The sequence below is a fragment of the Seriola aureovittata genome, chromosome 15 (assembly GCF_021018895.1).
Source record: "Seriola aureovittata isolate HTS-2021-v1 ecotype China chromosome 15, ASM2101889v1, whole genome shotgun sequence".
Lineage (NCBI taxonomy): Eukaryota > Metazoa > Chordata > Actinopteri > Carangiformes > Carangidae > Seriola > Seriola aureovittata.
The window spans coordinates 13,329,181-13,341,333 of record NC_079378.1 but is presented as its reverse complement, the minus strand read 5'-3'; the positions used below and the strand labels follow the sequence as shown (position 1 = coordinate 13,341,333).

At 39.3% G+C, this 12,153-nt stretch overlaps 1 protein-coding gene across 1 annotated transcript; it reads right to left on the bottom strand.

Moving 5' to 3' along the window:
* Window positions 1-1,947: 1,947 nt before the first annotated feature.
* kctd7 (potassium channel tetramerization domain containing 7) lies at window positions 1,948-11,911 on the bottom strand. Its single transcript, XM_056398340.1, has 4 exons — window positions 11,325-11,911; window positions 8,859-9,028; window positions 5,022-5,200; window positions 1,948-3,056 (listed from the first exon to the last, which is right to left on the bottom strand). Exons 1-4 carry the CDS (start codon window positions 11,628-11,630, stop codon window positions 2,680-2,682), a joined length of 1,032 nt encoding a protein of 343 aa, XP_056254315.1. The 5' UTR covers window positions 11,631-11,911; the 3' UTR covers window positions 1,948-2,679.
* Window positions 11,912-12,153: the final 242 nt, after the last annotated feature.

The window sequence follows — 12,153 nt, the reverse complement described above, 5'->3', positions numbered from 1 at the left end:
TACCATAAATAATAAAAATCACACATTGCTTTTTCACTACAAACTAAACCCAAAGAGGACTGTGGATCTATAGCTTCCTAGAAGCTAACAGAAAGAGATAAATAACAATATAAAAAACATTCAAAACATTGAAAAACATAAATCAAGATTGGTAGTGCTCCAAAGGAAGAATACATCTCTCCTGCATTATCTATCAAAGTACATCAACAACATAAGCATGTTGGCTTTCTTAGTGAAGATAAATAAACTGATGCTGTCGATGCTGTTACTTTCTATCGTAGATAACTATGGAGCAATTTGAGGTAAAAAAAATATATATCTTAGTTACAATCACAAGGTGCTCAGACTTTATCATCAAGTACAGTAGGAAACAGCCATTTAACTTAACGTTGACACTCTATATCGCAGCTTCAATGAATTTCATGTTGTAATGTTGCGACAGCGGAGTGATGGTTGACATTAAATAAGTACTTAACTTGTTAGATTTAAGATTCTCTGCCACGACGACATCTGCAAATTTACATTAGTGTGCAACAAATTCAGCTTCCTTCATACTGATACTACATAACCATGTAAAATGTGACAACTGTTTGACAGTATGACAAAACTGATACCATCCAACCTCTCTTCTTTAAATCTTTAAAACAGTCCTCAGAAGGTTGCATAATTAAAATATACTCTTTATCCAAACAGAACAGGTTCACAGTTATTCTGTATCCAGACACAAAACTTAGCCCTAAAAAAATACAAGTTTGACTTCAGTTTCCTTACTTACAATATTCATTATTTACTATGAGGTTCTTTGAATGTTAGAACTGGAAATGTAGTGAAAGTCCTGAACCCAATCACATATCAATCCAGATCAGGACAAAGGTATAGTTAGAGGGATAAATCAGTTATGAATAATGTAGGAAATAATAATAACAATATTAAAGCAATGATAATGACAACAATAACAATAATACTAAAAAAGCATTTAGGATATCACTGGATAATGAGCAGAACTGGCTTTCAAATGAGATAAGACACCCACTTCTGACGTGACAATCATCTCAGGCTTTTGATTTTTTGCACATTTTTGCACATTCAGATTTTTAGTCTAACACTTTGTCTACATTGGCTGCATAGCGAGAGTGGTGTGTCAACATCAGCTTCAATTCTTCATCAGTGTCTACACTGGTTGCGTTCAGCCACAGTGCTGCTAGGCGTTCAGATCGGTCTTGGCAGACCTCGCAGTCCTATCCACAGTCACTAGTTACACACAGAAGTTGGAAGAAAACAGATTTAAAGCCTCAAAAGACACTTTGGGTCATGGTTACGCGCCTTAAAGCAGAACTATGTAACTTTTAAAAAATGTAATATATTACAAATGAAAAGTTGAATGCAAAAATATACACCAGTGCAGCTATGCTTAGACTGGTATTATCAGTGTTAGCCTAACATTAGATAGACACTACTTTATAAAAAAGCAAGAAAGGTTCGGTTCATCAGCAGTGACTTAACACAGCTCTCATACGACTGAAAGCGATAAACGGTAAAATTAGCTTGATATCTGAAAATACAAACAGCTAAAAATAAACTCCAAACCACAGAGCAGCACTGAGAGCTGGTCCTGGTACCGAGCAGGACCAGTTAGCTTGGCACAGCATGGCTTAAGTAGATCAACACGTGCTAACAGAAAAACATTATTAGTGGCTCCGCTCTACTTGTGCTACTGTTAAACTACATTTAAACATTTACCAATATCCCTTTAGGTGGCCAGTATAGATGGCTGTATTGATTAAAATGAAAGCAAATTAAATCTGTTCCGTCAGATGCACAACAGGATGTCTACATGTTTTTTGACAGATAAATTTCCATTTTAATGAACACAACTGTCTACAGAAGCTGCATAATGGCTCACCTTTCATTCATGCCACACACACACACACACACTGTAGCTGTGTTTTTTTCTTCAACTTGCATGTACATGTAACTGCAGTGACTGGGCCCTGAGCGCTGCCAAAACCCATCTGATCACAAACTGTGCAGGGTCCCAGAGTACATCACTGTACATCACTGAGGAGAAGTTAAACCACTTTAGAGCATTAGTCGGATTTTTCATTGGCCTGGAATTACCCGGAAAGAGTTGGTATTTACACTCAGTTTATTAGGTACACCTTGCTACAACTGTTCAGTTTTAGTTGAAGGGGTGTTGATTCAAATGAATGATCATTTTAGAGGCATAGTTGCATTATACTGGCAGGTGTTTCTATTACTTTGTCCACCACATTTATATCAATGAGGGTAGGCTAAACAACATAAAACACTGCGAACTGCAATAAAGTTCAGCAGCACCACAACCTACAAACTATAAAATGATCATACAGTTAACTCAACACCTCTCTAGAATAGTTGCAACATTTATTGCAGAACTGCATTAGTTTTAGATAGGTGTGCCTAATAAACTACCAACTGAGTGTAATTTGTTTGTGTCATAGACAGAAAAGAAGAATATTTTGGGGAAACACAGAATATTTGTATATTGGAGCATGATTTAAAGGGTCACATTTTAAGACGTCAGCACAAATTATTGGCAACTTCAATACAAAAACCAATACCAGCTGAATTATATAAAAAATGAACCATCCATCCGTTTGCTTTTTGGTCCGATCAGCCTCGACCGTCTCCCTCCAGCTTTCACCACCACGTGATCTTAAACTCATAGATGGGTCTCTTGCAGTAGTAATGGTTGATGAGGTGTTTGTCACAGACACCAATGCACTGCTGCTCGGCAGTGATGCCGCGCTCTGCCAGGTCACTGACGATGCAGTGCAGCAGGTCATAAACATCTGCCACTGCCTCCCAAGGTCCAAAGGAAACGTCCACTTCGCAGTGATGCTCAAAGAGCTTGGCCTCGCTGTCGGAGCGCTCAAAGCGCAGAGAGTTAAAAAGAGGACGCTCATATGGCGTGATTGGCATCTCCTCCTTGTAGACACAGATCTTCAGCTTCGCAAATCTTGCCTTTTTCTGCATGGCCCTCAGTTTGGCAATCTCCACAATGCGCTCCAGATTGTCTGAAATGAAAACAGTTACATTTATTAATGTAAACATATTCGAGGATTAGGTTCACAATTTTTCAAGTTTGTCTTGTCAGGTTTATGGGTGCTGTAATCATTCCTCATGTTCATACTCCCGTCTTCACATGTTTACAAAGTAAGTAATGAGGGGCAAGTGCAGTCTTCTTCAGAAGTCTGTGTTAGACAAATCACATGGATATCTGCATCCGGTTCCTCCCCCGGAGGAGGTATAGAAAAGCAATTGAATGATATCCACTGTCCTTACATTAAATCATGGTGAAGTACATACTAAATAACAACCTAATCAAGTTGTATTCCTTCTAATTTGAAATAAAAATGCACAAATGTGTAAAACCAATCGGCACCCAACCCAGCTCTTTGCTTGCAGATAACGTAAAGGAACAAAACAGCACACCTCACAGAGCACCACCAGCTCATGTGCAGTTGCCAAACTTAACACATTTTGCTGCCATGGTATTTTACAAAGCTCACAGCAATGTGGATGGACGGGGCACAATCTATCTGTTGGTTCTTTCTCCATCATCATCTCTGCATCTCATCAGTGTCAGAGGTAAAACTTTAACTGGGAGATGAAACAAGTTTTAAACAATCATTAAGCTGCCAGTCAAACCTGTTTCTGCCTTCTCGGCAAACAAGATCTCAATTTCATTTTGAGTCTGAGCTATTTTTGTCTTTGCTGAAAGAGGAATAAGATTTGATAAAATACTATTGAACCTGTCAACACTGTTTTTTCACAGCTATTTGTTCACTGTAGGTATAGTAAACAGTGGCAACGTGCATGGCTCCAAATCCTGAGCAATGTATCCGGTGTACTTTGTTCACTCTACAGTTAACAAGGAAACCGTAAAAAATATCAGTGGCTCCTGCTGCTCGTGTTTCCATGTAAATGTGTGAGCTGGACTAACTTGAATAGCACGGTTTAGCTAACAACAGCTAAAACACTGCCCAAGCCTTCCACCTGGAGCTCACAAAATTTAATTGTGTCATGTTCCCCATATGTGAAGATGTGGACTAAAATTGGACTATATGAGGCTAATAAGCCTGTAAAGAAGGTGTACTGAATCATCATGCACCAAACCAAAATCCTTGGATATGTACTGTTACACCCACAGCACTGTGAAGCTTAGAAAAATGGCAGCAGAGATGTTGAACGCTGTAGTCAGCGGTAATCCCGGTAAAGTAATGCCTTTGCAATCAGTACGCCTATAATTTAAATGTAGTGTGCTGGTTTGCAGTGTGGCTGTTGCAGTAATGCAAAGATTTTTAAGCTGTGAGGCACACAGCGGGCGTGTGAGGCAAGGCAAAGATACTGTGTGAGGTGAGGTACATGCAGGCGCTCTAAAAAACAACAGGGAGTTAGTTACTGTAGTTTGGCCCACTTATCAACACAGACGCCAGTTGAAGCAGCAGCAGTGGCTACGACTCACAGCTTGTGGAGACAATTAAGTGCTTTAAATCCTGAGCCTGTACTCTGTCTGAGTCATAACTCAGTCCAATCTGAACACACTGACATGAAGCACATTCAGTGAATTACATCCTCTGAGGACATTATTGTCTCTGATGTCCACTGTGAATAAACATCCATATATGCTCTTAAAAATATGCTCCTGATAACTACACAATCATCAGAAGTTTTCTTTCTTGATAGTTGCTTGTACATCGAAGTGTACAGTGCAAACAGAAACTAATTGCTAATTTGGCGTACTTTAATCTAATGGAGTCAATTTGCTAAAATTATGAACAAATACAGGGTAAAAAATAATGGGGCTCAAGTTATAAAACACAAAGTCACTCAATGAATTCCCAGTCCACAGACTTTAAAACCACTGCAATAGTGCATAGTTGTGTAAACGGATGAAGCTTTGATGCTGATGTCACATTTAGATTTTGTAACATTTTCCTTAGTTAATGGACAATAACAGCCGCGCTCTTTTCAGTTACCTTTGTAGTACGGCAGCAGATCGAGGAAAGCTTGTCGAACTTTCTCTCCCGTGAGCGGCTGAATTTCCTCCAGGCTGTCCAGCAGCGGACCAATGGCGTAGTACTGAGCCTCTCTGTGCACCGCTCTCACTCGGTCCCTGTGGGGAAGCTCACCTTCTCTGAGGAAGTTCAGGATGTCCCTTCAGATGGAAAACAGTATGGCTAGAACATGTCCAAAGAAAACAATAATCCTGCTTCATGAATCTGACTCTAAACAAATCTGCCTTGAAGTAGGAGGGCTGGCTCTATTTTAAACTGAAGTGATAAAAACAGATGATGACAGTGCAGTGTGTGATTAGTTGTTCCACACTGATTAATAGAAAATGAGGCTTTAAACTCAAACAGGAAACTAATTTTTAATGCACAATTTACAACTTACTCAATTATCCGGTTTTGCTGGTCCGGTGCTGTGTAGGATCTTAAACTGGTTTGATTTTATATGAACCAGGTGAATTTGAAACGTAGCCTACATTAACACCCTGTGCTAACGGCATCATGGCGCTAAATCCAACCTGTATTTCATTAGTAATAAACAATAAGACAACATGGTAAACATAATATTACATTTGTGCGACACCTAGTTGTGGTTTTTACATTGGTCTAACCCTACTGTCAGGTGTCTATTAATTTCTAGTAACTGGAAAAATTCAGATCAGAGATTTTCCTGTGTATAATACTGTCAGAAGTGACAGACTGTAGTATCCTGCAGCCTTATCCTGCTCTTTTTTTGTGCCTAAGTTCCTAATTCTGTAACATCCACTCTGAAAATTTGAGTCACAATTTTAAGCCGGCTGTATTGTTCATCAAAGCACTCAATAGGCAAGACTGCCTTATGGCAATATTGGATTTTCATACTTTTTTTGAATCAATGTAGTTAAGTCTTCATTTGTCCGATATATAATATGCTGGATTAAGCAAAAAGAGGCATCCCTGTCTACCATATCCCTAAACAAATATCCATTCAAGTTTTTAAGATGTTTCACTGTCACTTCTTGTATCGATACTGCCAAATATCTTATCCATATTGCCCACACCTGTGAATTAATACATTATTAGACAGAAACATTCATTCCTGCCTTCTTTGCATTGTCAAACATAAGACGGCCTTAGAACGATTAAGAATGAGAGTAATTTTGCTGACATCCATCTGGTCAATATCTAACTTTAAACTAACTTTCCCCTTGATGCAGACTATATAAAATAAAAACTGTACCAAGGTGGTGATTTTCAAACTAACTTCCACCTGCAGTTTTTCCTCTGACATTCCCAGCTGAGGTGACTCACTAAGACAATTCAGGTTTTCTTTTGTTCCACACTATTTGGCGATCCAAGTGACGTATCTGGCCTTGTGATAAATTTAGATGTCCAGATTACAGTGTGTGCAGCCTTTGTGGGATGTCACATCTTTTTTCTGTTAAAATTTCTGTTATCATCCTCTTTTATATTTCTGACATCGTTTACATTTTTGCAACTAACACCTCTGCAGTGGAGGAAAATTATTATTTTATTACCTTCACTTCCAGCCAGGTGAATTACTGTACAAAGTTATGACATAAATTACACATTTTCATACCTACTTGCACACTAGCTATATATTTATGTCTGTTTAAATTTATTTAGCTGCAAGTCTATAATTGATTCATCATGTACAACTGTTCACGTATATTGACATCTTGAATCAAAATCCTTGTGTGTATCAACATACTCAGCCAACAAAGTCGAATTTGATTCTGCTTCTCTGCAGTAAAACCTGGAAGGCTTGTGAACACAGAGGATAAAATGAATGCAGAAAAATACAGAGAAGTCTTGGAGTAGAAGTTGCTGCAGTGCACAACACAACAGCAGCGTGAAAGAAGATTCATTTTCCAGCAAGGCCATAGGCCCCCGAAAACACCAGCATTAATATCTCAAATGAAAAGGGCCTTTCTGAGTGTCTCTACTCCTGCAGTGGGCCAGCATCCTCTCAAGGTTTTTTATTACTTTATATAGTTACACGTCTTCCATCTCTCGTTCCGTTGGCTCCTTGTGTTTAAATCTTTAATGCACACCTCCTCACACAGACACACACTGGGGCATTCGAACAGAACTGAGATTACCCTAACCCACTTCTTACATAAGTCATACATCTTGACTCTGCTTGTTATCACATTCATATTTAAAGCAATTTGCTTTTCCTTTTTAGTCATGCTAGCAGCGTGGCACCAGGGACGCTGGTGCTGATCCACTTTGGTCTAGACTGAAATAACTTATGAAGTTCAGTAAAGACATTATGGCCTCCAGGGGATGAATCCCACTGACTTTGGTAAACCCCTTCACTTTTCATCTAGCGCCACCATGAGGTTGACATTTGTGGATGAGATATTTGTGTCTCAGCCAAAATTGGAAATTTGAAGCAGACCTTCATGCCCTCAGGATCACTTTGATGATCTCCTAACTGTTCAAACCTGACCTACAGGTCCTTGTCCACCAATAAAAACTCCTAACTCTGCCTCATAATCCTTATAAGTGTTTTTTTATCCATGCTGTAACAAAGACAAATTCTACCAACTCATGTTTTGTGGCTATTAAAGTGAAGGGGTTTGTTATTTTGTCAGTTTGGGTTGCTCCCTATAACCGACTGTACACACAGGGCCCTGTTCTATATGTAATTTGTATGCCTTTCTTGACGATTTTAGTTAATTTATAACTTAATATGATTTTGTATATTACTGTTTTTATCACTGTGCTGTTTCAAGTTAATCGGTTTGTGTCGTAAATTGATTTTGAGTTTGATTTTGTTTTTTGTTTGTTGTTTTGCACACAAAAAAAAAACATCCTGTCAGTAATGAGTAATGATGATTTGCTTTGTCTGGAGAACGATGGATCTCAGTGGTGAACGAAATTTTACAGATCACATTAAGTGTGATGAGGTTGATCACATCAGGGACAACCCACACAACTCCTCATTTTGCACTTTTTCAGTCAGTTTCCGCCAACTTTGCTCAACTGTCCTCCCCTCTCCACCCATTCACAATGCAGAACCACACTGTCATGTAACTAAAGGTCTTTGTTGTGTTCCTTGTATTAGAATGAATGAATTTAAAATATGATATGATATGGCTTTGGTTGGCCTTTCGTGCGTTGGTAAACAAACTCTGGAAATGGTATGTAAGATTGGTGGAAAGTATTCATTTTTAATATAGTAATGTGGTATAGAAATTTGAATGTAAGGAATAAATTGTAGAGAATAGTAAATATAGCTGGTAAAATTATAGGGAAGACCCAGGTGAGAGTAAAGTCCCAGATTATAATCCTTGACACACTTTGCACTCGTACTGTAGGCTTTTATCGTCAGGGAATCTAGCCTCTCTCCCATTTTATTCTATTGTACTTTATTTTTACTGTATTTTAAATAGACACATAAACAATAGAGCTCCTAAAGTGTGATTGTGAGACACAGCTCATATTGGCAGCTACACATTTACATAAACCAATTTAATTTTAAATTTGATCTGAGCACAGACATATCGGTGTAGACATACTGTATATCAGCTGATAAGAAACAGCTAAGAAAAACCAGCAGCACAGTACTAAATATATAAATCAGTTTACAGTACCAACAAAAGCCAGAGATGCCAGTTGTTTACATAGCATACTGAAGTTTCCTTCAGCAGCTTCAAAGCCGCTTTCAGAGTGTGAACATTTTTTCACAAACTAAAGCTTTGTCCTCTGCTATCTTTACACACTTTCTACTCTCTCACATAACCCTCCTCTCCCAAGTATTTCTGATCCTGATATTTGATATTTCGCCAAGCTCACCCAAAGTATGCTCCATCCCGATCGATGAAGTAACGTCCCTCAGCATCACGTGGGATGTAGTGACGCCCGCTGAACATGGCAGCCAACATGGTGTCCTCATATCGCCGCAGCGTGGACAGGCGAGTGGTGAAGTACATGCCCCCAACATTCAGAGAGATGACCTCTGGAAACTTTAGATGAGAATGGAAATAAAACTGGTAAATAACATGACACAAAGCCTACAGCCATGCTAGTGACCATACAATACTATATTCATGTTACACACCATAAAAAACAACTGTTGAATGGATGAAAAAATTGAAAACTTAGAGATAGAGATAGGTGTTATTCAAATGCCTATTTTACTACAAAGAAATACTTACAGTTGTTTTTAACCACTGAACATGTTTAAAGAAATATAGAGATTTTCTGTTTATTGTTAATTAGTGGTTCAGGATGGCTCAGGGTGGCTTTAATGCAGACTTGATCTATGAACTCTGTCTAGAGGAGGATGTCCAGACCAGATCACAGCAATATTTGTTAAGTAAATTAAATTATTTTGATGAGTGTCTGGGAAATCTCTCCTGATAATGCATGAACTTTTTGTTGTGTTAACAGTTAATCTGTAATGGTGAGTCAGCTGATTCGTTACGTATTTCAAAATGTACTGTATTATGACAATGTAATTTTAGATAACGTTGCAACAAATGCGCATGCATCTCAAAGTGCACCCTGTCCAACACTTGTGCTTACTGTATTAATGACGTTTCAGTCCTCAGATCATTATCAGGTAAGATTAATATAGACAAACAGCACCGGTGATGTGCAGTAGCAGTACTACCAATAACTCTTATATTATATTATGTTATAGGAGTTAAATTATATAATCCCCTCCTCCCCCGGTACATGCACACTGTGGACGCACCATCAGAAGAGCAGAATGGTGATTTATTATATAAATGTGTTGTTGTTGAATGGATTGACTAAAAATGCTCATTTAATACCTAGAGCTGTGAATAGCCTGTGTGAGGAGGAATGTGTCACTCCAAGTGTCTGATCAGCTGTGACTTTATAGTCGGACCACAGAGGACTATAAGAGGATTATTCTTCTGTAGCCATGTTTAGACCCTTCAGCGGGCAGGATGGTCCGAGATTGACACATCACATGCTCGCTCATTAACACAAGTCAGGTGACAACTGCCAGCCAATCGTGACAGGGCCCAGCCGACTTAACCAAACACAACAAAAATTGACGGATTTCAGATTCACTTGTGATAATCTTTGAAGTACTATCTTTACATACTGTTACCATATGTATATACAATGCATTGAGTAAATTATTCATGTATTATATTTATATTCAAAAATATCCACCTGAGAGTAATGTATGATATATTAGTGTCTACCTACCTACCTCACCACCTCTAAAGAAAACATCTTTTTTGATCAGAGCTGCAACAATTTAGTCAATTAATTGATGAATCAATTAGTCAATGGACAGAGAATGAATCAGCAACTATTTTACTAACTGAATATCTGTCAGTAAGTCATTTGTTTAACCAAAATGTCAAATATTTGCTTCATCTAGCCTCTCAAAAGGGAAGAGTTTCTGCTGCTCTTCATCATATATCACTGTAAACTGAAGACTTGTGAAGACATCACCTTCAACTCAGCAAAAGTTTTTGCTGTTTCATGGACTACACGGTTAATCGAATAATTGGCGGATTAATAGATAATGAAAATTATTGTTAGTTGCAGCTCTAATCTACAGATGTGTGACAAATAAAAAGGAAAACAACAACAACATAAAGTTTCTTAGTAAGGTGTTATGCCACCATGTGCCCTTAGATTCTACAAGACCCTGAACTTTACTGGAGGGTGAACATCATTCTTCCAAAAGATATTTCCTCATTTGGTGTTTTGATTATGGTGGTGGAGAGTGCTGTCTAACATGTCAGTCTATCTCTGATAGCTGTTCAGTTGGGTTGACATCTGACTGTGAAGGCCTTAGCATATGATCCACATCATTTTCATACTCAAACCATTCAGTGATCCATGTACCCTATGAATGGGGGCATTGTCATCATGTTTCTCCATTCATCCCTTATCTATCTATCTAAGACTGTATTAATATCAATATGCAGCTGACTCAGTGTAATATAATAATATTATATTGGACTAGTGCCTAGGCCAATATAATATTATTACATGGCCATAATCATTTCAGCTACATGGAAATCAAACTCAGTCAACAGTCACTCAAACTTCCTGTGTATTTGTACTCCCTATTTTTAGGACTTTTCTGCTGTTATGGATGACAGCTGTTATTTATTCAGTAGTGAATCTGGATAATTAACAGCTGCCGCCCATTATATCTGCAGCTTAACATTATCTGAGTGTAGTTTTCAGCTAGTTAGCTTGAGTGTGTGGTGTGTGAGCTGGTTTGATGTGATTTTCCACGTACAACAGCGCTGTGAAGCGGCCTACCTCCTGCTCCTGTGTGTGCAGCGGGGAGCGGAGCGGCTTGCTGAGGGTGAGGTTCGGCGAGGGGGAGGCCGGCTTTCGGAAATCGTCCTCCGCAGAGTCCGAGCTGGACATGGCATCGCTCGGTTTCTCGGTGTCCCCTGCGGCCGAGAATACCACCATCACTCTGGGTAGGGGCAGCGTCCGTCTCTCCTGAATGAAACGTCTTACCCGTGTAGTAGCAGCGGGCAGTGGGCTGAAGGACAGAGACTGACGCTCCCTGCTGCAGCCATCAGAACCGTTAGACCCGCTCGAGCCATTCTGCTGCATGCGCGCGACGAGGCAGCTCTCGGCACAAACCACAGAATGATAGCACGAGCCACAGTGCGCGACTGTTAATAACTACAACAACAACTGAGAGGGTGGGGCTCGAGCAGCTGCAGGGACACACCCAGCCTTTAACCCAGCAGCGGAAGCAGGGAAATTCCGCCCACAAAAATAAAACGCGAAAAATGACAGGTGGTAAATGTGGTACAATATTTAATCCAAAGTGTTAGCAGTCCGGACTGGGCCCGTGCTGTCTTCGGTTATACGTGATGTGACGTGTCCGCACACCGTCATGACGTCCAGTCCCATGATGCCCCTTCCCAGAAATTATCTACTGTTGTTAATCAAAGGGACTCAGGAGTCGCCATATGGAACAAGTTAAATTTACACAACTTATTAAAAATATTATTTGGCTCACAATAAAAAGAAATCCGACATCCTATCCCTACTAAGAGGTGTAGCTTATATATCTATGAGCTTTTCAAGTTACTCTATCAGTGTCCTAGGGTTAGGATGTGAGGGTTTC

Bases quoted from the DNA above. Each gene is read 5' to 3' on its own strand.
- kctd7 (XM_056398340.1), bottom strand. From the start codon at position 11,630: ATGCAGCAGAATGGCTCGAGCGGGTCTAACGGTTCTGATGGCTGCAGC. The intron at 9,029-11,324 runs GTAGGCCGCTTC...TCTCATCTAAAG, and splicing joins TGCACACACAGGAGCAGGAG to TTTCCAGAGGTCATCTCTCT. The intron at 3,057-5,021 runs GTAACTGAAAAG...TTTTCATTTCAG, and splicing joins TCTGCTGCCGTACTACAAAG to ACAATCTGGAGCGCATTGTG.